The sequence below is a fragment of the Pleurodeles waltl genome, unplaced genomic scaffold (genome assembly GCF_031143425.1).
Source record: "Pleurodeles waltl isolate 20211129_DDA unplaced genomic scaffold, aPleWal1.hap1.20221129 scaffold_73, whole genome shotgun sequence".
NCBI classification, from domain to species: domain Eukaryota; kingdom Metazoa; phylum Chordata; class Amphibia; order Caudata; family Salamandridae; genus Pleurodeles; species Pleurodeles waltl.
The window spans coordinates 2,375,924-2,403,029 of NW_027150394.1; the positions used below are offsets into that span (position 1 = coordinate 2,375,924).

The window sequence follows — 27,106 nt, forward strand, 5'->3', positions numbered from 1 at the left end:
ACTCACCTGCTGCAATGCAGATGTTCTTTCTTTTATTGCAACTGTTTTTATTTTTTATTTCTCAGATGTGGGACTGACTCTTCTTTCCTTCTTTCCCAGGTGCTCTGACCTTCTTGCGATTGGCATTGCGCTCCCTTGTACTTGTGGGTTCCTTGTCTATGGTGCTGCTCCATTTCTGTACCGGTGAGTGCGGGAAGAAGATGAATCCACCTTGTTAGGTTATTGGGAACACGCTGTTTACACAGGATATCGGAACCAAAAATATTGTGGGACAAAATATTGTGTTTGGAATACCGAGGGCAAAACATTTGTGGAGTTAAGTTTCTATAGGTAAGCACATATAGGTAACTTGACTATATATATGCAAAAAACAAAGGAGAACTCTGGGAAGTTCCCAATTTTAGGTGGAGAGCAGCTCTAGTAAGGAGCACCCTGCAACACCAGCGACACTCTAGATTTGCTCACCTCAAATGTCTGCTTATCTAGCAAAGTTTTTAAGCATAGGATCAGCACAGTGCTATCCTCGCCGAGCTAGATAGTGACAAAGTCTCTCCACCTAAAATTGGGAACTTCCCAGAGTTCTCCTTTGTTTTTTGCAGAATTTATGCGTCACTCCAGCCCTGAAAGGGCCTTGGCTTGATATATATATATATATATATAAGGTACATAGATGTGGAGTTAAGAACAGCAAATATATACTTACCTTCTAGTTATTTTGGTCTGTGATATTTTTGACACAATATTCTGTCCACACAGTATTTTTCATTCTGATATTCTGTCAGTGATCCTGGGAACCCTAGTTACAAACATGAAATGTTGCACTATAAGTCGCCATTGTATTCAGTGTCGCAAATTAATAAATATGTGCATAGTCGGCTCAACTCCAAGTGTAATTGGATAACAGAGCATGATAGACTGGAGGGTGGGTGCAACATATATCTGAAGGGTGGTAGCTGGGTATCAGAGGGTCAACTGTAAGCATGTGGTCAGGAGCAGCATATATGTGAGGAGTGGTAGCTGGGTATCAGAAGGTCAGCTGTAAGCGTGTGTGGTTGGGTGCAGCATATATGTGAGGGGTGGTAGCCGGGTATCAGAGGGTCAGCTGCAAGCGTGTGTGGTCGGGTGCAGCATATATGTGAAGAGTGCTAGCTGGGTATCGGAAGGTCAGCTGTAAGCATGTGTGGTTGGGTTTAGCATATGTGTGAAGGGTGGTAGCTGGGTATTGGAGGGTCAGCTGTAGGCGTGTGTGGTTGGGTGCAGCATAAATGTGAGGGGTGGTAGCTGGGTATCAGAGGGTCAGCTGTAAGCTTGTGGTCTGGTGCAGCATATATGAGAGGTGGGGCAGCTGGGTATCACAGGGTCAGCTGTAAGCATGTGTTCAGGTGCAACATACGTGTGAAGGGTGGTAGCTGGGTATGAGAGGGTCAGCTGTAAGCGTGTGTGGTCGGGTGCAGCATATAAGTGAGGGGTTGTAGCCGGGTATCAGAGGGTAAGCTGTATGCGTGTGTGGTTGGGTGCAGCATATATGTGAAGGGTGGTAGCTGGGTATCAGTGGGTCAGCTGTAAGCATGTGGTCGGGCAGCAGCATACAGTATATGTGAGGGGTGGTAGCTGAGTATCAGAGGGTCAGCTGTAAGCGTGTGTGGTCGGGTGCAGCATATATGTCAAGGGTGGTAGCTGGGTATCAGAGGGTCAGCTGTAAGTGTGTGGTCAGGAGCAGCATATATGTGAGGGGTGGTAGCTGGGTATCAGAGGGTCAGCTGTAAGCGTGTGTGGTCAGGAGCAGCATATATGTGAGGAGTGGTAGCTGAGTATCAGAAGGTAAGCTGTAAGCGTGTGTGGTCGGGTGCAGCATATATGTCAAGGGTGGTAGCTGGGTATCCGGGTCAGATGTAAGCGTGTGTGGTTGGGTGCATGTAGGAGGCTGGACTGGCTTGTAGTGAGTACCAAGGGGTACTTACACCTTGCACCAGGCCCAGGTATCCCTTATTAGTGTATAGGGTGTCTAGCAGCTTAGGCTGATAGATAATGGTAGCTTAGCAGAGCAGCTTAGGCTGAACTAGGAGACGTGTGAAGCTACTACAGTACCACAAGTGTCACTTGCACAATATCATAAGAAAACACAATACACAGTTATACTAAAAATAAAGGTACTTTATTTTTATGACAATATGCCAAAGTATCTCAGTGAGTACCCTCAGTATGAGGATAGCAATTATACACAAGTTATATGTACACAATACCAAAAATATGCAGTATAGTCTTAGAAAACAGTGCAAACAATGTATAGTTACAATAGGATGCAATGGGGACACATAGGGATAGGGGCAACACAAACCATATACTCCAAAAGTGGAATGCGAACCACGAATGGACCCCAAACCTATATGACCTTGTAGAGGGTCGCTGGGACTATTAGAAAATAGTGAGAGTTAGAAAATTAGCCCTCCCAAGACCCTGAAAAGTGAGTGCAAAGTGCACTAAAGTTCCCCAAAAGACAAAGAAGTCGTGATAGAGGAATAATGCAGGAAAGACACAAACCAACAATGCAACAACTGTGGATTTCCAATCTAGGGTACCTGTGGAACAAGGGAACCAAGTCCAAAAGTCACAAGCAAGTCGGAGATGGGCAGATGCCCAGGAAATGCCAGCTGCGGGTGCAAAGAAGCTTCTACTGGACAGAAGAAGCTGCGGTCTCTGCAGGAACGAAAAGGGCTAGAGACTTCCCCTTTGGTGGACGCATCCCACTTGCCGTGGAGAGTCGTGCAGAAGTATTTTCCTGCCGAAAGAATGCCAACAAGCCTTGCTAGCTGCAAATCGTGCGGTTAGCGTTTTTGGACGCTGCTGTGTCCCAGGAGGTCGAAAATTGGACCAGGAGGTAGAGGGGACATTGAGCAAGACAAGGAGCCCTCTTAGCAGCAGGTAGCACCCGGAGAAGTGCCAGAAACAGGCCCTACAAGGATGCGTGAAACGGTGCTCGCCGAAGTTGCACAAAGGAGTCCCACGTCGCCGGAGACCAACTTAGAAAGTCGTGCAATGCAGGTTAGAGTGCCGTGGACCCAGGCTTGGCTGTGCACAAAGGATTTCCGCCGGAAGTGCACAGGGGCCGGAGTAGCTGCAAAAGTCGCGGTTCCCAGCAATGCAGTCTAGCGAGGTGAGGCAAGGACTTACCTCCACCAAACTTGGACTGAAGAGTCACTGGACTGTGGGAGTCACTTGGACAGAGTTGCTGGATTCGAGGGACCTCGCTCGTCGTGCTGAGAGGAGACCCAAGGGACCGGTAATGCAGCTTTTTGGTGCCTGCGGTTGCAGGGGGAAGATTCCGTCGACCCACGGGAGATTTCTTCGGAGCTTCTAGTGCAGAGAGGAGGCAGACTACCCCCACAGCATGCACCACCAGGAAAACAGTCGAGAAGGCAGCAGGATCAGCGTTACAGAGTTGCAGTAGTCGTCTTTGCTACTATGTTGCAGTTTTGCAGGCTTCCAGCGCGGTCAGCAGTCGATTCCTTGGCAGAAGGTGAAGAGAGAGATGCAGAGGAACTCTGATGAGCTCTTGCATTCGTTATCTAAAGTTTCCCCAGAGACAGAGACCCTAAATAGCCAGAAAAGAGGGTTTGGCTACTTAGGAGAGAGGATAGGCTACTAACACCTGAAGGAGCCTATCAGAAGGAGTCTCTGACGTCACCTGGTGGCACTGGCCACTCAGAGCAGTCCAGTGTGCTGGCAGCACCTCTGTTTCCAAGATGGCAGAGGTCTGGAGCACACTGGAGGAGCTCTGGACACCTCCCAGGGGAGGTGCAGGTCAGGGGAGTGGTCACTCCCCTTTCCTTTGTCCAGTTTCGCGCCAGAGCAGGGGCTAAGGGGTCCCTGAAACGGTGTAGACTGGCTTATGCAGAATTGGGCACATCTGTGCCCAAGAAAGCATTTCCAGAGGCTGGGGGAGGCTACTCCTCCCCTGCCTTCACACCATTTTCCAAAGGGAGAGGGTGTAAAACCCTCTCTCAGAGGAAGTCCTTTGTTCTGCCATCCTGGGACAAGCCTGGCTTTACCCCAGGGGGGCAGAAACCTGTCTGAGGGGTTGGCAGCAGCAGCAGCTGCAGTGAAACCCCAGGAAAGGCAGTTTGGCAGTGCCAGGGTCTGTGCTACAGACCACTGGGATCATGGAATTGTACCAAAAATGCCAGGATGGCATAGAGGGGGCAATTCCATGATCTTAGACATGTTACATGGCCATATTCGGAGTTACCATTGTGAAGCTACATATAGGTAGTGACCTATATGTAGTGCACGCGTGTAATGGTGTCCCCGCACTCACAAAGTTCAGGGAATTGGCCCTGAACAATGTGGGGGCACCTTGGCTAGTGCCAGGGTGCCCTCACACTAAGTAACTTTGCACCTAACCTTTACCAGGTAAAGGTTAGACATGTAGGTGACTTATAAGTTACTTAAGTGCAGTGTAAAATGGCTGTGAAATAACGTGGACGTTATTTCACTCAGGCTGCAGTGGCAGGCCTGTGTAAGAATTGTCAGAGCTCCCTATGGGTGGTAAAAGAAATGCTGCAGCCCATAGGGATCTCCTGGAACCCCAATACCCTGGGTACCTCAGTACCATATACTAAGGAATTATAAGGGTGTTCCAGTAAGCCAATGTAAATTGGTAAAATTGGTCACAAGCCTGTTAGTGACAATTTGAAAGAAATGAGAGAGCATAACCACTGAGGTTCTGATTAGCAGAGCCTCAGTGAGACAGTTAGTCACTACACAGGTAACACATTCAGGCACACTTATGAGCACTGGGGCCCTGGAGAACAGGGTCCCAGTGACTCATACAACTAAAACAACATATATACAGTGAAAAATGGGGGTAACATGCCAGGCAAGATGGTACTTTCCTACAGTGCAGCATATATGTGATGGGTGGTAGCTGGGTATCAGAGGGTCAGCTGTAAGCATGTGGTCGGGTGCAGCATATATGTGAAGGGTGGTAGCTGGGCATCAGAGTGTCAGCTGTAAGTGTGTGTGGTTGGTTGCAGCATATATGTGAGGGGTGGAAGCTGGGTATAAGAGGGTCAGCTGTAAGTGTGTGTGGTCGGGTGGAGCATATATGTGAGGGGTGGTAGCTGGGTGTCAGAGGGTCAGCTGTAAGCGTGTGGTCAGGAGCAGCATATATGTGAGGGGTAGTAGCTGGGTATCAGAGGGTCAGCTGTAAGCGTGTGGTCGGGTGCAGCATATATGTGAAGGGTGGTAGCTGGGAATCAGAGGGTCAGCTGTAAGCGTGTGGTCGGGTGCAGCTTTATATGTGAAGGGTGGCAGCTGGGTATTAGAGGGTCAGCTGCAAGCGTGTGTGGTCAGGTGCCGCATATATTTGAAGTGTAGTAGCTGGGTATCAGAGGGTCAGCTATAAGCGTGTGTGGTCGGGTGCAGCTTTATATGTGAAGGGTGGCAGCTGGGTATCAGAGGGTCAGCTGCAAGAGTGTGTGGTCGGGTGCAGCATATATGTGAAGGGTGGTAACTGAGTATCAGAGGGTCAGCTGTAATCATGTGTGGTCGGGTGCAGCATATATGTGAGGGGTGGGAGCTGGGTATCAGAGGGTCAGCTATAAGCGTGTGTGGTCAGGTGCAGCATATATGTGAGGGGTGGTAGCCGGGTATCAGAGGGTCAGCTGTAAGCATGTGGTCGGGAGCAGCATAACTGTGAGGGGTGGTAGCTGGGTATCGGAAAGTCAGCTGTAAGCGTGTGTGGTTGGGTGCAGCATATATGTGAAGGGTGGTATCTGGGTATCAGAGGGTCAGCTGTAAGTGTGTGTGGTTGGGTGCAGCATATATGTGAGGGGTGATAGCTGGGCATCAGAGGGTCAGCTGTAAGCGTGTGGTCGGGTGCAGCATATATGTGAGGGGTGGGAGCTGGGTATCAGAGGGTCAGCTGTAAGCGTGTGTGGTTGGGTGCAGCATATATGTGAGGGTGTTAGCTGGGTATCAGAGGGTCAGCTGTAAGTGTGTGTGGTTGGTTGCAGCATATATGTCAGGGGTGGAAGCTGGGTATCAGAGGGTCAGCTGTAAGCATGTGGTCGGGTGCAGCATATATGTGAGGGGTGGTAGCTGGGCATCAGAAGGTCAACTGTAAGCGTGTGGTCGGGTGCAGCATATATGTGAGGTGTGGGAGCTGGGTATCAGAGGGTCAGCTGTAAGTGTGTGTGGTTGGTTGCAACATATATGTGAGGGGTGGAAGCTGGGTATAAGAGGGTCAGCTGTAAGTGTGTGTGGTCGGGTGCAGCATATATGTGAGGGGTGGTAGCTGGGTGTCAGAGGGTCAGCTGTAAGCGTGTGGTCAGGAGCAGCATATATGTGAGGGGTAGTAGCTGGGTATCAGAGGGTCAGCTGTAAGCGTGTGGTCGGGTGCAGCTTATATGTGAAGGGTGGTAGCTGGGTATCGGAGGGTCAGCTGTAACCATGTGGTCGGGTGCAGCATATATGTGAGGGAAGATAACTGGGTATCAGAGGGTCAGTTGCAAGAGTGTGGTCGGGTGCAGCATATATGTGAGGGGTGGGAGCTGGGTATCAGAGGGTCAGCTGTAAGCATGTGGTCGTGTGCAGCATATATGTGAGGGATGGTAGCTGGGTATCAGAGGGTCAGCTGTAAGCGTGTGTGGTCCGGTGCCACATATATGTAAAGGGTAGTAGCTGGGTATCAGAGGGTCAGCTATAAGCGTGTGTGATCGAGTGCAGTTTTATATGTGAAGGGTGGCAGCTGGGTATCAGAGGGTCAGCTATAAGAGTGTGTGGTCAGGTGTAGCATATATGTGAGGGGTGGGAGCCGGGTATCAGAGGGTCAGCTGTAAATGTGTGGTCGGGAGCACCATATATGAGAGGGGGCAGCTGGGTATCACAGGGTCAGCTGTAAGCATGTGGTCAGGTGCAACATATGTGTCAAGGGTGGAAGCTGGGTATGAGAGGGTCAGCTGTAAGCGTGTGTGGTCAGGTGCAGCTTATATGTGAAGGGTGGTAGCTGGGTATCAAAGGGTCAGCTGTAAGCGTGTGCTCGGGTGCAGCATATATGTGAGGGGTGGTAGTTGGGTATCAGAGGGTCAGCTGTAAGCGTGTAGTCGGGTGCAGCATATATCTTAGGGTTGTTAGCACGGTATCAGAGAGTCAGCTGTAAGTGTGTGGTCGGGTGCAGCATGTGTGAACGGTGGTAGCTGGGTATCAGAGGGTCAGCTGTAAGCGTGTGTGATCGGTGCAGCATATATGTGAGGGGTAGTAGCTGAGTATCAGAGTTTGAGCTGTAAGCATGTGTGGTCTCATTTACAAAAGATGATGGAGTTAATTTTTTGTAGGTTTCTAATTCAATACATTTCACTTACACCTACATTTCGACAACTGGATTAATTTAGCTGGTATGTATGCGCTATTGGTGCAGCACAGCCTCACTAAAAGGCAGCACAAAGCTGTGCATGGTCATAGACAATCATGTTATTTTATCTGTTTAGTGCATACCTCACCCGGGAGGGTATCCTGGTTTTGAAGTAGAAGCTGTATGGGCTGAGCCAGGGTCGGGGTTAGGTGAAGAGCCAGGTCTTCAAATTCTTGCCGAATTCAAGAGCTGAGGAGGAGACTCTGATGTGCAGGGGCAGGTTATATCATGCTTAGGATGAGGTACGAGAAGGCACAGCCACTGGATCCGGTTCTGCGTATGAGGAAGGTGCGAGTATGGGTACGGCTGAGCAGAGGTGTCTGGTAGGTTTGTGAAGTTAACGCAGTTGTTGAGGTGCTTGGGGGCCAGTGTTTGTGTAATGTTTCTGATGCATGCATGAAGAGTTTGAAGAGTGCTCGTTTGTGGAGTGGGTACCACTGGATCTCCTTGAGATGCGGGCGGGAGGTAGATCCTGAACCTGGCTGCTGAGGTTTGTATGGTCTGGAGCCTTCTGGTCAATTGAGCGTTGATTCCACCCTTGAGTGCGTTGTGTAGTTCAGCTTGCTGGTGATAAGGACTTGGATGATGGTTCTGCAAGAGTTGGTGGGGAGCCATTTGAAGATCTTCTTGAGTGTGTGGAAGCAGTGGACTGAGAAGCATTCACTTGACTGGTCATGATAAGTTGGTTGTCAATTACTATTCCGAGTTTCCTTGCTTGGTTCCTCAGGGAGTTGGTCTGAGTTTAGCACACCACCAGGTGGATTCCCAGAGCAAGGTCCCTTTGCTGAAGATTATTATTTCCATCCTGCCTGTGTTGAGCTTGAGGGTGTTGGCTTTCATTGATCCGGCAACTTCGATGATGCATATGGGGAAATTTGGACCAGGTGTTTGGCGTCTTGTCAGAGAAGAGAGTATGAGCTGGAATTAAACAAGTGATAGGAGAGACAGATGGTTTGTGGGCTTTTACTGCATTGCAATGTGGTAGCAGAGTGTGGTGACACACTGGACTTATACAACCACCACAAGAATCTATTTGACGTCATGATCAATAAAATTAGTAGCATTGGGTTTGGTAAAGATAAACATCATTATATGTTAATAGCACCAAGAGAGGACACCTCAGGTTGAACGTATGTTGTAGAAATACGCCTGCTATGTTTTGCTATGAGAGGATCTTCTACAGCACTGATCTTGTTCTCCCTTCTGAAGTAGTAAGATCTTTCTGCAAACTCTATGCTTACTGATTTTTCTGTTGTCTCTGGTGTTCCAATGGACTGTAGCAAAGCCCCAGCTTCCTTTGAGTTAGCAAAAGTTTAATTCTTGTTCCCATTGGTGACTCCGGCCTGAATTCGAGTTTAGTGGATGAGTTACTCTGTCACAAATGTGACGGATAGCCTGTCCGCCTGAATACAAGTGCATTATAACCTTTGGCTCGTGTACTGAGGTGAACAGGATATTCGCGATGTTTATGGCACAATGTCTGTTTGCCAGATGCTAAATCAGGCCCTCAGCCGTGACCTGAAAAAGGATACATTTTCTACCTTTCTAGGTGTGGCTCTGAGTGGAATAGAGTGAGACCTGCTGGAATGGAGTTTGAAGCAGACATTCCTAAGCTGCATAAGTTTCATGCTGTTCAGATGATTTGTCCCTGTGGACAACTTGTGTTATCACTGGGACATATAGAGCGCGAGAAGGGAGAGTATAAAAGAACATTACTACCTAGAAAACCCACTTTATCAACTGTAGGCGGAACCGCTTCACTAATGTTTTTTGTTGTCAATTTGTTTGGAAGAAACGTTTATGAAAATAAATATTTTTTTTGTAAAAAAATACAGACGTACTAGTAGAGTACAGGTGAACATACATGGACTCTACTGCTACTTATTGCAACCGGAAGAGGTTAGGTGGTGGTTGCATGTGGCTAAGGGTGAGAGCGGAGGAGGTTAGTCAGGAGTTGTACGTGGCAAACAGTGAGAGCGTAAGAAGTTCGACAGGGGTTGCATGTGGTGAAGAGCGAGAGCGTAAGAGGTTAAGCAGGGGTTGCACGTGGGCAAGATTGAGAGCGGAAGAGTTTAGGCAGGGATTACAGTTGGCGAAGAGTGAGATCGTAAAAGGTTAGGCAGGGGTTACACTTGGCGAAGAGTGAGAGCAGAAGAGGTTAGGCAGGGGTTGCACGTGGGCAAGAGTGAGAGCGGAAGAGTTTAGGCAGGGATTACAGTTGGTGAAGAGTGAGATCGTAAAAGGTTAGGCAGGGGTTACACTTGGCGAAGAGTGAGATCGTAAAAGGTTAGGCAGGGGTTACACTTGGCGAAGAGTGAGAGTGATAGAGGTTAGGCAGGGGTTGCACGTGGGCAAGAGTGAGAGCAGAAGAGTTTAGGCAGGGATTACAGTTGGAGAAGAGTGAGATCGTAAAAGGTTAGGAAGGGGTTACACTTGGTGAAGCGTGAGATCATAAGAGGTTAGGCAGGGGTTACACATGGTGAAGAGTGAGAGCGGAAGAGGTTAGGTGGTGGTTGAATGTGGCTAAGAGTGAGAGCGAAAGAGGTTAGGCAGGGGTTGCACGTGGTGAAGAGCGAGAGCATAAGAGGTTAGGCAGGGGTTGCACGTGGGCAAGAGTGGGAGCGGAAGAGTTTAGGCAGGGATTACAGTTGGCGAAGAGTGAGATCGTAAAAGGTTAGTCAGGGGTTACATTTTACAAAGAGTGAGAGCATAAGAGGTTAGGCAGGGGTTACACATGGTGAAGAGTGAGAGCGGAAGAGGTTAGGTGGTGGTTGAATGTGGGTAAGAGTGAGAGCGAAAGAGGTTAGGCAGGAGTTGTACGTGGCAAACAGTGAGAGCGTAAGAAGTCCGGCAGGGGTTGCACATGGTGAAGAGCGAGAGCATAAGAGGTTAGGCAGGGGTTGCACGTGGGCAAGAGTGGGAGCGGAAGAGTTTAGGCAGGGATTACAGTTGGCGAAGAGTGAGATCGTAAAAGGTTAGGCATGGGCGTTACTCTTGGCGAAGAGTGAGAGCAGAAGAGGTTAGGCAGGGGTTGCACGTGGGGAATAGTAGGTCCACTCATTTATGAGGCAGTGACAAGAGGGCACGTAGACCTAAGTGGACATATATATGTAAGCACAAGATCTGTTTCAAACCTCTGGTGCTTCTGACTTTGGCACACTGATGATTACATGCCTGATGTTGAACACTAATAAATCCCTGTTGTAGTTTAGTGTATGCAGTGGTAGTAAAGTGAGGCTGTAGCATATGAGGAACAGTTTGGTCCTCTTTGGCTACATAAATCAGCATTGACCAAGCCAGATCTTGCTCCTGGATTGTGCATGAACACCGACACACAATCTAGGAGCTATCCATGAACACACACAGCTTATATCTATGCTGAGATGCATAGTAAAGCACTTTTAGGTATAATCAAAACAGGCTTTCAGTCACTTATGCACATATATGGTGTTACCCATGTGTACATTAACCAAATAGATCCATTATCGCATGCAAAGGTAGAGCAAAAAACCTACAGATGTGTGAGATGTGTGTGTGTGTGTGTGTGTGTATATATATATATATATATATATATATATATATATATATATATATCTTGGAGCAACCAACCAGTTATGCACACACAAGCACAGCTAGGTACATTAAAAACAAACTGTAAACACTTTGACATACACACACCAACACACATACAAGAACACCTTTACATAAAAGCAATATATGGCAAAAGGATAGTCACCCTTTTGAGTACAAGCAAAACATATAGCGAGACCAATATAAAGAGAAAACACCCATATAGCCAGCCTGCATGCATAAGGACACAGACAATGCAAGCTTTTGTTGGTGATCCCTCGATGCATCTGTGAGTAGATACCTAGAAGCTTAGATGAGTTCATGAGTGTGGTAGGTGAAGGGGAGATATTTCTAAAGATTGCGGTGGGATGAACATGGATGGATGGATGAGTGTAGCTTTGATGGGATGTGTGTGTGTAAATGGATTGGTCTAGATTGGAAAATTAACAAATAGCTCTTTTGTCCATCCGTACATACACTGACTCCCCTACATACTGTGAACTCCTGTATCCATGCAATCTTCAGCTAGCCATCAAACATTAACAGAACCACTTGCTGCCATCTCCTACAGACCCAGAAGCCCCCTGTCCTTTTCCAGGACTTCAGAACCTCAGTACAAGCACTGCCCCATCTTGATGGAAGGAATGCTGTACTAAATGTCTTGCTCAGCTTGCCTTTAGCTTGTCTCAAAGGCATTCTGCCTATAGCTGCTCAACCTTTGAGCGGCACTAAGAGATCCATTCATACCACACCCATACGAGGACCAGGTCATCTTAAGGATTTTGGGGGCATTGGGCATGTAATGTATTGGAGGCCCCTGGAAAGTGGGAGCACAGTGTTAAATTGTATTACCTATTTGTGCTAAATCAAGCCCTATGTTATCTAAAAATATTTAATTATATGTGAAAGGGTACAACACAAAACACACAGAAGTGAGCTAGAGTGAAAGACCACTTTTGCAGAGGCCCTTGGAAGGTGGGGGGCCCTGGGCAATCGTCCACTCTGCCCATGGCTTAAAACAACTATGTTGAGGGATCTCTCATGCTACCACTAGAAGCCAAAATCCAATTCAGAAAGGACTGGATCATCTACAAAGCCTCCTGTGTCAGCCCCAGCACCTATCTTAAGGGCATGTGGTGGAGTATTCAGTAGCAGAGTGTGCATTGATGAGTTTGTGTATGAAGCATGTGCAGTGGCTTTAGCTGTACGATCTAGAGGAGAACTAGGCGCTTGAAACCAAGGCTGGATACATTAACCAATGAGTGTTTTGGAATGATGCATTCATCATTCAATGTGGCCAGTTTGGTTCACTTGGTGTTAATGGAGGAAACTGAACTGTTGAACTGTGTAATAATTATTTCATTCCAAACATTAAATCATATGGAGAAATAAGGATGTGGAAAATAACTTACTTTGTGCAGATAGAGACACTTGGAGCCACATTTATAAGAAACTCAGTACTGATACACCAGTTTGCTTGCGTTGCCCCTGCCCCACCTAACACCACCATATGTGCGCCAGAATTATAAAACTGTGCACCATGACAGTGGATAGGCCAATAGCATCAGAATTTGTTATGCTATTGTGGCGCTTTGCTACACTAGCATCAAAAACTTTGACAATAGTGGAGCAAAGTGCAAGGAGACCCATAGGTTAACATGGGTGCGTCATTTTAATGCCTTTTCTGAGCAGGCGTTAAAAATGATGCCAAAATGGCACAGTGAAATCTACAAGATTTTTTCAGCCTCCTAACCCCTGAACGCCCCCCTTGCATACATTATGCCTGCGGCAAGCATAATGTGGAGCAAGGGGTCACGAACACTTTGTAAATATGGCGTAGCGAAAATCGCCTCCTTGAGCCGCATTAGGAGACAAAAAAAAAAGACGCTAGTGTGGCACAAGGAGGCACTAGGACCTTGTAAATCTTACCCTTACTGTCTCATCTGCTTGAGGTGGCCCAGAAGTTCTGGCCTCGAGCTCTTGTAGGATGGATGAAGTCCCAAAAGAGGAATTACTTCAAGGTTTTCCCATAACTTCATCTTCTCTGCATTTGGGGGACATCCTATGGTACCGCTCAGGGATAGCTGCATCCCATGGATGGTCGGTGGGATGCGAGGCAGGGTGACAGTGGAAGGCAGCGGGAGGGGAAGGCATCTGGTGTTGGTTTAGGAGATCCTTGTCATATGAAGGCTGAGTTACGTTTTTCTCAAAATCTGACATTAGAATTGCTATCTTTGTGATACAAATATCCTGTGTTAGTTACTGGCTTTGATTTTTGTTTGCAGATGTCCACGCCTATAGAAAACCATCACGCTTTGGTTGGACCGTCTCAATTGCTGTTGTGGTGCCAGTCATGGCTGTGCTTCTTATCCACTGGTGCTGTCGACCCAATGGACTGTAAGTGGATATTTCGGGAATTTTATATGGGGTGGTTGAGTGGAGTTTCTACAATCACAAAGGATTTGGCTTTGGAACTGTTTATCTCTTAAGACTGCACCACTTCCAATATCCAGCCTCATGGCTTCCCTCTACCTCTGTTAAAAAAAAATGTATTCGGTCCGAGTTTAAAGGCCGATTGAGCTGGTACTTTGTGCAACATTGTGTGATGTGTATCCATGTAGAAGTAGAAAAAATATGACTCAGCTCTACACCAAAGCAACACCTGAACCCTGACTGATCTTAGACATAGCATTTTGTGTGTTCCTAGTCTGCTGAAACCCTGAGAGACCATTCAAATGAGGGAAGGGCTGCCGATATGCATTGCCTTCAGGTTGGGAATGTTGGGAGGGTCTAGGGTGTTACCTGGACCTCCTCAGGAATATTGTAGTCCTGTCCATCTACAGTTAATTTCTGTAACTGTTAGGTCTGTTCTAGAAGTTGATACTAACTGCTTCATCCCCCCTTTCATAGCTTTGGACTGCACAACACTGACCGTTCTCCTAAGCTGCCTGGGGTTCAAGAGCGCGCAGATGACATGGAACTCGGGATACAGCCTTCCAAGGTGTCGGATCATGGATACAGGCTTGTGCCAACAGTGGATGATCCAACAGCCACTTAAAGGAGCCTGCACTGGGATGAGGTTGGCCTTCAGGGATGCTCCATGTCTGCACCTTACTCCATGTTGAGACTTCATGGATTACCTCTGAGGTGCTCGGTGTCATTTGATTGTAGCAAGGCATCCTGCGTAGCCGTTTCCTGAACTCCACTGTTCACCCAATAGGTGGGTATCTAAGTTGGCTCCGCAAGGACTGTAGCTGAATCCCACCAGGTCCCTCAGGTCCTTGTTCTTCACCAGACACAAATATCCTACTTGATCCATTCTGCACTTTGCTGTGCTGGGGTGATATGTATTTATTCAGCTGAGTGTGGTAGTTTGCTCCATCCCACTCAGAAGAAGTGGACTAATGTTTCTTTGGATTCTGTTCACCTTTTCACCCTGCTTGGATGAGGATGGTGCCTATGATTTTTTTTCAAAGAACTGGACTATTTGTCTTAGGCTTGTGTTACTGTGTCTTCTGGAGCCAGAAGGGCCCTCTTCCTCTCAATGGCTGTCTGACCGGTATCAACATAAGCTCTGTAGAGTAAAGGGATCCTGCACTTTCTGCAGAGCTTGAGTTACTGCGGAAAAACTCATATTGGATTTCTTATTACAGTCTTGAAATGTTACTGTATTGTAAATGTGTTTGTAATATATATATTTGTAAGTGAACAATGCTCAATAGAGGATGTGGTGTTAATGCCAACACTGTGAAGGTTGGAAATGGGAAACAAAGTTCGAGTCTCGGTGTCGGCTCAACATCCTATAATTCTGGGCAGATCTCTTACTCTACTTGTGCCTTACACATTTAGGATTGTGAGTTTGTGTGTTGCACTATTGCTCGTGTAAAGCGCTCCAGTACCTTCAGGTCGAGTTTGCTCTACACAGCGTCATAAATGGTGCTTGTGCCCCGACAGAGCTGTGTGGTATTGGTGCTAATTTAGCTGTATTTAGAATATTTCCAAGGGATTCCATTTCTGACATTTAACAGCAGGTCCTCTGGTCCTTTCACATCAGTGTTGGTCCCTCTTCTCAGGGGCGATGGGTAAATTCTACCTCAGCAGTAGGGGCAGCCAAGAAGAGGGTGAAGTGGTGACCTACAAAAAGGTAGTGATAGCACCCCAAAACTAAAAAGAAACGTTGACGAGAAGAGATGGACGAAGGTGAGAGGAAGGAGTAGTGCATAGATGCTATTTTGATAAAGATAAAACTACTTTTTCAACTTTGTCCTGCAGAAAACACTATGGGCTCCAATGGAAGATAACATGGAAATTAAATTCCCTCTGATCTGTTTCTAAATCGTACCATGAATGGTGGTGTAATCTTTTTTTAAAGTTTGGTGGCATTATAGTGGCCATAAAATCTAGGGTAGTGAGATAGGTCAGCCAAGGTTGGAGGGCATTGACTACCCACATCGTGAGCCAGCTCCAGAAATCTTGAGGCTCATTAGTTCGGTGCAATCTTCCTGCTCCCATCATGGGCTGGAACAGCTTTGGAAAATGTTCATGAATACCAAATCCAGAGGGCTTACAACATGCCCATGTTTGGGCCACAGGCACGAAGGGGCTCATTTATCAATATTTCACGCAGCACAGCAAGTCACCTTGGGAAAAAGAGCAGGAATGTGGCATATTTAACACAATACAACACATTCTTGTCTTTTCCTTGCGCTGGTGCGGTTTTGGCTGCCTAGTAGCAATGCAGTCACCCTTGCGCCTTTTTTGCAGCACACATTGAAAGAGGTAAAAAATGAGGATAGATAAAGATAGTACTCCTTACACCTCACCTGAGGCGTAGCATGTTGACGCATTCCCAGGTCTACCAGTAATGGTAAAACAGGGACTGATCCAAAATCCATGGGCATATGCGTGGGAACACCCACGCTCTACCTCCCAGGGCAGAGTAATGCAACACAGCAATCAGCATTGCATTACTCTAGATTTACCAAGCTACACAGGGCATGCAAGGTGGCCTTGCGTGCTTTGATAAATCTAACTGACTAGTTGCATCACCCTTGCACCCCTTTGCACGGTGCAAGGGCAACACAAATACTTGATAAATATGCTCCTTAATTTTCTGCCTCCTGCAGCAACTGCTCTGCATAACACTGTGCCATCTGGTTTTCTGTCCTCATATTTTGGCTTCTGACAAGCATTGCCCTGACCTTGCCTCAGGCACAGCCCAAGACACCACAGAAATTAGTCTGACCTCTAAATTTAATCCTTCTGAGATCTATAGTTTATCATTTGGACAAATGGACAGCTACAAAGTCCCCCATTTAAGCGGGCAACTGAACTCTGTCCATGCACTGATTCAAAATGTCCTTCTATTCAGTGTTCTGCTGCTTGAAATGGACTCTAACCCTCTGTAGGAGGCTGGACTGGCTTGTAGTGAGTACCAAGGGGTACTTGCACCTTGCACCAGGCCCAGTTATCCCTTATTAGTGTATAGGGTGTCTAGCAGCTTAGGCTGATAGATAATGGTAGCTTAGCAGAGCAGCTTAGGCTGAACTAGGAGACGTGTGAAGCTACTACAGTACCACTTAGTGTCATATGCACAATATCATAAGAAAACACAATACACAGTTATACTAAAAATAAAGGTACTTTATTTTTATGACAATATGCCAAAGTATCTTAGAGTGTACCCTCAGTGAGAGGATAGGAAATACACACAAGATATATATACACAATAGCAAAAATATGCAGTATAGTCTTAGAAAACAGTGCAAACAATGTATAGTTACAATAGGATGCAATGGGGAAACATAGGGATAGGGGCAACACAAACCATATACTCCAAAAGTGGAATGCGAACCACGAATGGACCCCAAACCTATGTGACCTGGTAGAGGGTCGCTGGGACTATTAGAAAATAGTGAGAGTTAGAAAAATAACCCTCCCCAAGACCCTGAAAAGTGAGTGCAAAGTGCACTAAAGTTCCCCTAAGGACAAAGTAGTTGTGTTAGAGGAATAATGCAGGAAAGACACAAACCAGCAATGCAACAACTGTGGATTTCCAATCTAGGGTACCTGTGGAACAAGGGGACCAAGTCCAAAAGTCACAAGCAAGTCGGAGATGGGCAGATGCCCAGGAAATGCCAGCTGCGGGTGCAAAGAAGCTTCTACTGGACAGAAGAAGCTGAGGTTTCTGCAGGAACAAAAAGGGCTAGAGAATTCCTCTTTGGTGGACGGATCTCTCTCGCCTTGGAGAGTTGTGCAGAAGTGTTTCCCCGCCGAAAGGACGCCAACAAGCCTTGATAGATGCAAATCGTGCGTTTGGCGTTTTTGGACGCTACTGGGGCCCAGGAGGGACCAGGAGGTCGCAAATTGGACCTGAAGAGAGATGGGATGTCGAGCAAGACAAAGAGCCCTCACTGAAGCAGGTAGCACCCGGAGGAGTGCCAGAAACAGGTACTACGAGGATGCGTGAAACGGTGCTCGCCGAAGTTGCACAAAGGAGTCCCACGTCGCCGGAGACCAACTTAGAAAGTCGTGCAATGCAGGTTAGAGTGCCGTGGACCCAGGCTTGGCTGTGCACAAAGGATTACCGCCGAAAGTGCACAGGGGCCGGAGTAGCTGCAAAGTTGCGGTTCCCAGCAATGCAGCCCAGCGAGGTGAGGCAAGGACTTACCTCCACCAAACTTGGACTGAAGAGTCACTGGACTGTGGGGGTCACTTGGACAGAGTTGCTGGATTCGAGGGACCTCGCTCGTCGTGCTGAGAGGAGACCCAAGGGACCCGTAATGCAGCTTTTTGGTGCCTGCGGTTGCAGGGGGAAGATTCCGTCGACCCACGGGAGATTTCTTCGGAGCTTCTGGTGCAGAGAGGAGGCAGACTACCCCCCAAGGCATGCACAAGCAGGAAAACAGTCGAGAAGGCGGCAGGATCAGCGTTACAGAGTTGCAGTAGTCGTCTTTGCTACTATGTTGCAGGTTTGCAGGCTTCCAGCGCGGTCAGCGGTCGATTCCTTATCAGAAGGTGAAGAGAGAGATGCAGAGGAACTCGGCTGAGCTCATGCATTCGTTATCTAAAGTTTCCCCAGAGACAGAGACCCAAAATAGCCAGAAAAGAGGGTTTGGCTACCTAGGAGATAGGATAGGCTAGCAACACCTGAAGAAGCCTATCACAAGGAGTCTCTGACGTCACCTGGTGGCACTGGCCACTCAGAGCAGTCCAGTGTGCCAGCAGCACCTCTGTTTCCAAGATGGCAGAGGTCTGGAGCACACTGGAGGAGCTCTGGACACCTCCCAGGGGAGGTGCAGGTCAGGGGAGTGGTCACTCCCCTTTCCTTTGTCCAGTTTCGCGCCAGAGCAGGGCTAAGGGGTCCCTGAACCGGTGTAGACTGGCTTATGCAGAATTGGGCACATCTGTGCCCAACAAAGCATTTCCAGAGGCTGGGGGAGGCTACTCCTCCCCTGCCTTCACACCATTTTCCAAAGGGAGAGGGTGTCACACCCTCTCTCAGAGGAAGTTCTTTGTTCTGCCATCCTGGGCCAGGCCTGGCTGGACCCCAGGAGGGCAGATGCCTGTCTGAGGGGTTGGCAGCAGCAGCAGCTGCAGTGAATCCCCAGGAAGGGCAGTTTGGCAGTACCAGGGTCTGTGCTACAGACCACTGGGATCATGGGATTGTGCCAACTATGCCAGGATGGCATAGAGGGGGCAATTCCATGATCATAGACATGTTACATGGCCATATTCGGAGTTACCATTGTGAAGCTACATATAGGTAGTGACCTATATGTAGTGCACGCGTGTAATGGTGTCCCCGCACTCACAAAGTTCAGGGAATTGGCTCTGAACAATGTGGGGGCACCTTGGCTAGACCAGGGTGCCCTCACACTAAGTAACTTTGCACCTAACCTTTACCGGGTAAAGGTTAGACATATAGGTGACTTATAAGTTACTTAAGTGCAGTGTAAAATGGCTGTGAAATAACGTGGACGTTATTTCACTCAGGCTGCAGTGGCAGGCCTGTGTAAGAATTGTCAGAGCTCCCTATGGGTGGCAAAAGAAATGCTGCAGCCCATAGGGATCTCCTGGAACCCCAATACCCTGGGTACCTTAGTACCATATACTAGGGAATTATAAGGGTGTTCCAGTAAGCCAATGTAAATTGGTAAAAATGGTCACTAGCCTGTTAGTGACAATTTGGAAAGAAATGAGAGAGCATAACCACTGAGGTTCTGATTAGCAGAGTCTCAGTGAGACAGTTAGTCACTACACAGGTAACACATTCAGGCACACTTATGAGCACTGGGGCCCTGGGTTACCAGGATCCCAGTGACACATACAACTAAAACAACGTATATACAGTGAAAAATGGGGGTAACATGCCAGGCAAGATGGTACTTTCCTACACAACCCCCCCCCCAAACGAAGGACAATAAGACTAGCCATGACCTGATGAGTCTTCATTGTCTAAGTGGAAATATCTGGAGAGTCCATCTGCATTGGAGTGGCTACTCCCAGGTCTATGTTCCACTGTATAGTCCATTCCCTGTAGGGATATGGACCACCTCAACAATTTAGGATTTTCACCTTTCATTTGTTTTAGCCAAAGTAGAGGTTTGTGGTCTGTCTGAACAATGAAGTGAGTGCCAAACAGGTATGGCCTCAACTTCTTCAGAGCCCAGACCACAGCAAAGGCCTCCCTCTCAATGGCAGACCAACGCTTTTCTCTAGGGGTCAACCTCCTACTAATAAAAGCAACAGGTTGATCCTGGCCCTCAGAATTAAGTTGTGATAGGACTGCCCCTACTCCTAATTCAGATGCATCAGTTTGGACATATACTTTTTTAGAGTAACAAGGGCTTTTCAGGACAGGTGCAGAGCACATGGCCTGCTTCAGCTCCTCAAAAGCTTTCTGACAGTTTGCTGTCCATAATACCTTTTTAGGCATTTTCTTGGATGTGAGGTCATTAAGAGGGGCTGCAATGGAGCCATAGTTCTTAATGAACCTCCTGTAATACCCAGTGAGGCCTAGGAAGGCTCTCACCTGAGTCTGAGTGGTAGGGGGAACCCAATCAATAATTGTTTGGATTTTCCCCTGAAGTGGTGCAATCTGTTCCCCACCAACAAGGTGTCCCAGATAAACCAACTTACCCTGCCCTATCTGGCACTTTGAAGCCTTGATAGTGAGGCCTGCCTTTTGCAGGGCCTCCAAAACTTTCCATAGGTGGACCAGGTGATCATCCCAGCTGGAGCTAAAGACAGCTATATCGTCCAAATATGCTGCACTGAAAGCTTCCAGCCCTTGCAGGACTGTGTTCACCAACCTTTGAAAAGTGGCAGGTGCATTTTTCAAACCAAAAGGCATTACAGTAAACTGGTAATGTCCTCCAATGGTAGAAAATGCAGTCTTAGGTTTAGCATCTTCTGATAATTTGATCTGCCAATACCCTGCAGTCAAATCAAAAGTGCTTAGATACTTGGCAGATGCCAGTGTATCTATGAGCTCATCTGCCCTGGGTATAGGGTGAGCATCAGTTTTGGTTACCAAGTTGAGACCTCTATAGTCTACACAAAACCGCATTTCCTTCTTTCCATCTTTGGAATGGGGTTTTGGTACCAGTACCACAGGAGAAGCCCATGGACTGTCAGAGTGCTCAACTACTCCTAGTTCTAACATTTTCTGGACCTCTTGCTTTATGCAGTCCCTGACATGGTCAGGCTGCCTATAGATCTTACTTTTGACAGGTAAACTGTCTCCAGTATCTATAGTGTGCTCACACCAAGAAGTGGTACCTGGCACAGTAGAGAAGAGTTCAGAGAATTGATCTAGGAGATTTATGCAATTATCTTTCTGCTCAGCAGTAAGACAATCAGCCAAAACTACACCTTCCACAAGAGCATCTTGTTCTGTGGAAGAGAAGAGATCAGGTAGAGGATCACTGTCTTCTTCCTGTCCCTCATCAGTTGCCATGAGCAGGGTGAGATCAGCCCTGTCATAGTAGGGTTTCAGGCGGTTGACATGGAGCACCCTAAGGGGACTCCTGGCAGTGCCTAAGTCAACTAAATAGGTGACTTCTCCCTTCTTTTCAACAATTGTGTGGGGACCACTCCATTTATCTTGGAGTGCTCTTGGGGCCACAGGCTCCAAGACCCACACTTTCTGCCCTGGTTGGTACTGAACCAAAACAGCCTTCTGATCATGCCATTGCTTCTGGAGCTCTTGGCTGGCCTGAAGGTTTTTACTGGCCTTTTTCATGTACTCAGCCATCCTTGATCTGAGGCCAAGTACATAGTCCACAATATCCTGCTTAGGAGCTTTTAAAGGTTGTTCCCAACCCTCCTTTACAAGTGTGAGTGGACCCCTAACAGGGTGTCCAAAAAGAAGTTCAAAGGGGCTGAAGCCCACTCCTTTCTGGGGTACCTCCCTGTAGGCAAAAAGGAGGCATGGTAGAAGGATATCCCATCTCCTGCGGAGTTTTTCAGGGAGACCCATAATCATGCCTTTGAGAGTTTTATTAAATCTCTCCACCAGTCCATTTGTTTGTGGATGATAGGGTGTTGTGAACTTGTACGTTACACCACACTCCTTCCACATGGCCTTTAAGTATGCAGACATGAAATTGCTTCCCCTGTCTGATACTACTTCCTTTGGGAAGCCCACCCTGGAAAATATTCCCAGGAGGGCCTTTGCCACTGCAGGAGCTGTAGTGGTCCTTAAAGGAATAGCTTCAGGATATCTTGTGGCATGGTCCACTACCACCAAGATAAACCTATTGCCTGAAGCAGTAGGAGGGTCAAGGGGGCCAACTATGTCAACCCCTACCCTTTCAAAGGGAACCCCAACCACAGGCAGTGGGATAAGGGGTGCCTTTGGGGTGCCACCTGTCTTGCCACTGGCTTGACAGGTTTCACAGGACTTACAAAATTCCTTTGTGTCCTCAGACATTCTAGGCCAATGAAACAGGGGAACAAGCCTGTCCCAAGTTTTCATTTGTCCTAGATGCCCAGCTAAGGGAATGTCATGTGCCAGTGTTAGGAGGAACTTTCTGTACTCCTGAGGAATCACTAATCTCCTGGCAGCTCCAGGTTTAGGATCCCTATGCTCAGTGTACAAGAGGTTGTCCTCCCAGTAAACTCTGTGAGAGTCACTGACATCCCCATTAGCCTGTTTGACAGCTTGCTGTCTGAGACCCTCTAATGTGGGACAGGTTTGCTGTGCCACACTCAGCTCCTCTCTGGCAGGCCCCCCTTCACCCAAAAGCTCAGCAGTGTCTGCTTCCAGCTCCTCTGGTGTAGGTTCTGCACAGGGAGGGAATTCTTCTTCCTCAGAAGTAGAATCCACTGTAGAGGGAGGGATAGTAGGAAGTGGTTTGCTTCTACTAGCCCTAGCTTTAGGGAGCACTTGGTCCATTGTTCCAGGATCCAAGCTTCCCTGTCCTTTTTGCTTTTTGGCCTGAGCCCTTGTCAAAGCAAAAATATGCCATGGGATGCCCAGCATTGCTACATGGGCCTCCAACTCCACATCTGACCAAGCTGATGTCTCCAAATCATTCCCTAGTAGACAGTCTACAGGTAATTCTGAAGCTACCACAACTTTCTTTGGACCAGTTACCCCCCCCCCCCAGTTGAGATTTACAACAGCCATGGGGTGGCTATGTGTTATGTTGTGAGCATCGGTTACTTGGTACTGGTGTCCAAGTATGTGTTGTTCAGGGTGTACCAGTTTCTCAATCACCATTGTGACACTGGCACCTGTGTCCCTGTAGGCCTGGACCTCAACACCATTTATTAGGGGTAGTTGCTTGTACTTCTCCAAGTTATGGGGGCAAGCAACCAAAGTGGCTAAATCGATAGCCCCTTCAGAGACTAAAGTAGCCTCTGTGGTCTCCCTAATCAGACCAACCCCAACTAAGTTACCAATAGTGAGCCCAGCTACTCCCTTGGATTGGCTATTAGTAGGTTTGTTCCCACCACCACTGCTATTAGTAGGGACACTAGGTGTAGCAGTAGGGGTTGTAGTGGTAGGAGCAGTGGTGCCTTTCTTTGGACAACTGGGATCTGTTGTCCAATGGCCTTTTATTTTACATAAATAGCACCATGGTTTCTTTTCCTTGTTCTGATTAAAGGAGGATTTGGACCCACCACCCCCACCAGAGTGTTTTTGTGGGCCTGATGAAGACTCATTTTTAGATTTGTCCCCACCCTTGTCTGAAGACTTACCATCCTTCTTTTTGTTGCCATCTTTGTCACCCCCTGTATGAACTTTTCTGTTCACTCTTGTTCTGACCCATTTGTCTGCCTTCTTTCCCAATTCTTGGGGAGAGGTCAGATCAGAGTCCACCAAGTACTGGTGCAACAAATCAGACACACAATTATTAAGAATATGCTCTCTCAGGATTAAGTTATACAGGCTGTCATAATCAGTAACTTTACTGCCATGTAACCACCCCTCCAAGGCCTTCACTGAATGGTCAATGAAATCAACCCAGTCTTGTGAAGACTCCTTTTTGGTCTCTCTGAACTTTATCCTGTACTGTTCAGTGGTTAAGCCATAACCATCCAGGAGTGCATTCTTAAGAACTTGGAAATTATTAGCATCATTTTCTTTCACAGTAAGGAGCCTATCCCTACCTTTTCCACTAAATGATAGCCATAGGATAGCAGCCCACTGCCTTTGAGGGACATCCTGTACAACACAGGCCCTCTCAAGTGCAGCAAACCACTTGTTAATGTCATCCCCCTCCTTGTAAGGGGGAACTATCTTGTGCAGATTCCTGGAATCATGCTCTTTTGCAGGATGACTATGGGGAATACTGCTGCTGCCACCATGGGTATCTAAACCCAACTTCTGTCTTTCCTTGTCTAATTCAAAAGACTGTCTATCCAAATCCAGCTGTTGCTTTTTAAGCTTCAGGCTGGTTTGTTCCACCCTCAACTTATTGAGTTCCCTCTCTAACATTCTGTCATCAGGGTTGGTGGGAGGGACATTCCTAGAAACAGAGCTATGATGGGAATGAACAGAAGGAGACCTGTCCCTTACAGAAGCCACCCTAACAGCTTGGTTAACAGAAACATTACTACCAGTATGGTGAGAATAAATGCTTTTGTTATGATGTGAGACAACACTCTTTGTATGGTGTGGCTCATCATCATTCCCAACTATGCTAGACTGTCTAGTAATGGGCAGGCTAGGAAGTTTCTTTCCTGAATCTTTTCCTGGGGGAGTCCCTGAATCAGATTGAGAACTATTAGGTACTTTTTCAACAGATGAGGCACCTATGGCCTTATCCTGTTCTCTAAGCATATTAAGTAACAGTTCCAAGGAAGGATTCTTCCCTACACTCAAACCTCTCTCTATACAGAGACTCCTTGCTCTTTTCCAGCTAAGGTTGTCATATGCAAGTTTGGACAGATCAACATTTTGGCCTGTGCCAGACATTTTTAGAGAGAGTTAAAGTGATAGAAAAAGAGAAAAAAGTTTTCAGAACTTTTTGGAAAGACAGAAAAAAAACTTTTTAAACTTTTAAGAACTTTTTGAAAGTTTAGAAGTACTTTTCAGCACTTAGAAAAGAGTGAAAAGAGGAAATGCAAAACTTTTTGGCTATGTGTATATACACTGACCTTGTTTTGTATATTTTTCTCTTATGAAAAGTACAATGACAAGAGTGGTAAGTAGTATCAAGCACTTATCCCACCACTGCACAACCAATGTAGGAGGCTGGACTGGCTTGTAGTGGGTACCAAGGGGTACTTGCACCTTGCACCAGGCCCAGTTATCCCTTATTAGTGTATAGGGTGTCTAGCAGCTTAGGCTGATAGATAATGGTAGCTTAGCAGAGCAGCTTAGGCTGAACTAGGAGACGTGTGAAGCTACTACAGTACCACTTAGTGTCATATGCACAACATCATAAGAAAACACAATACACAGTTATACTAAAAATAAAGGTACTTTATTTTTATGACAATATGCCAAAGTATCTTAGAGTGTACCCTCAGTGAGAGGATAGGAAATATACACAAGATATATATACACAATAGCAAAAATATGCAGTATAGTCTTAGAAAACAGTGCAAACAATGTATAGTTACAATAGGATGCAATGGGGAAACATAGGGATAGGGGCAACACAAACCATATACTCCAAAAGTGGAATGCGAACCACGAATGGACCCCAAACCTATGTGACCTTGTAGAGGGTCGCTGGGACTATTAGAAAATAGTGAGAGTTAGAAAAATAACCCTCCCCAAGACCCTGAAAAGTGAGTGCAAAGTGCACTGAAGTTCCCCTAAGGACAAAGTAGTTGTGTTAGAGGAATAATGCAGGAAAGACACAAACCAGCAATGCAACAACTGTGGATTTCCAATCTAGGGTACCTGTGGAACAAGGGGACCAAGTCCAAAAGTCACAAGCAAGTCGGAGATGGGCAGATGCCCAGGAAATGCCAGCTGCGGGTGCAAAGAAGCTTCTACTGGACAGAAGAAGCTGAGGTTTCTGCAGGAACGATAAGGGCTAGAGACTTCCTGTTTGGTGGACGGATCTCTCTCGCCTTGGAGAGTCGTGCAGAAGTGTTTTTCCGCCGAAAGGATGCCAACAAGCCTTGCTAGACGCAAATCGTGCGTTTGGCGTTTTTGGACGCTGCTGGGGCCCAGGAGGGACCAGGAGGTCGCAAATTGGACCTGAAGAGAGAGGGGACGTCGAGCAAGACAAAGAGCCCTCACTGAAGCAGGTAGCTCCTGGAGAAGTGCCAGAAACAGGCACTACGAGGATGCATGAAACAGTGCTCGCCGAAGTTGCACAAAGGAGTCCCACGTCGCCGGAGACCAACTTAGAAAGTCGTGCAATGCAGGTTAGAGTGCCGTGGACCCAGGCTTGGTTGTGCACAAAGGATTACCGCCGGAAGTGCACAGGGGCCGGAGTAGCTGCAAAGTCGCGGTTCCCAGCAATGCAGCCCAGCGAGGTGAGGCAAGGACTTACCTCCACCAAACTTGGACTGAAGAGTCACTGGACTGTGTGGGTCACTTGGACAGAGTTGCTGGATTCGAGGGACCTCGCTCGTCGTGCTGAGAGGAGACCCAAGGGACCGGTAATGCAGCTTTTTGGTGCCTGCGGTTGCAGGGGGAAGATTCCGTCGACCCACGGGAGATTTCTTCGGAGCTTCTGGTGCAGAGAGGAGGCAGACTACCCCCACAGCATGCACAAGCAGGAAAACAGTCGAGAAGGCGGCAGGATCAGTGTTACAGAGTTGCAGTAGTCGTCTTTGCTACTATGTTGCAGTTTTGCAGGCTTCCAGCGCGGTCAGCGGTCGATTCCTTATCAGAAGGTGAAGAGAGAGATGCAGAGGAACTCGGCTGAGCTCATGCATTCATTATCTAAAGTTTCCCCAGAGACAGAGACCCTAAATAGCCAGAAAAGAGGGTTTGGCTACCTAGGAGAGAGGATAGGCTAGCAACACCTGAAGAAGCCTATCACAAGGAGTCTCTGACGTCACTTGGTGGCACTGGCCACTCAGAGCAGTCCAGTGTGCCAGCAGCATTTCTGTTTCCAAGATGGCAGAGGTCTGGAGCACACTGGAGGAGCTCTGGACACCTCCCAGGGGAGGTGCAGGTCAGGGGAGTGGTCACTCCCCTTTCCTTTGTCCAGTTTCGCGCCAGAGCAGGGCTAAGGGGTCCCTGAACCGGTGTAGACTGGCTTATGCAGAATTGGGCACATCTGTGCCCAACAAAGCATTTCCAGAGCCTGGGGGAGGCTACTCCTCCCCTGCCTTCACACCATTTTCCAAAGGGAGAGGGTGTCACACCCTCTCTCAGAGGAAGTTCTTTGTTCTGCCATCCTGGGCCAGGCCTGGCTGGACCCCAGGAGGGCAGATGCCTGTCTGAGGGGTTGGCAGCAGCAGCAGCTGCAGTGAAACCCCAGGAAGGGCAGTTTGGCAGTACCAGGGTCTGTGCTACAGACCACTGGGATCATGGGATTGTGCCAACTATGCCAGGATGGCATAGAGGGGGCAATTCCATGATCATAGACATGTTACATGGCCATATTCGGAGTTACCATTGTGAAGCTACATATAGGTAGTGACCTATATGTAGTGCACACGTGTAATGGTGTCCCCGCACTCACAAAGTTCAGGGAATTG

The 27,106-nt window shown here is 47.5% G+C and overlaps 1 protein-coding gene across 2 annotated transcripts in view; it reads left to right on the forward strand.

Moving 5' to 3' along the window:
• The window catches only part of LOC138281245 (uncharacterized), a 75,275-nt gene extending 58,949 nt beyond the window's left edge, over window positions 1–16,326 (forward strand). Inside the window, exons 7-9 of one of the 2 annotated variants that reach the window (XM_069219567.1) lie at window positions 100–183; window positions 13,267–13,378; window positions 13,892–16,326. In XM_069219567.1, the coding sequence (XP_069075668.1) occupies window positions 100–183; window positions 13,267–13,378; window positions 13,892–14,039 (344 nt within the window). In that variant the 3' untranslated portion in view covers window positions 14,040–16,326. Of the gene's footprint in view, window positions 1–99; window positions 184–13,266; window positions 13,379–13,891 lie in introns of those variants that run through there. The other variant, XR_011200888.1, reaches the window with a different exon arrangement.
• Window positions 16,327–27,106: the final 10,780 nt, after the last annotated feature.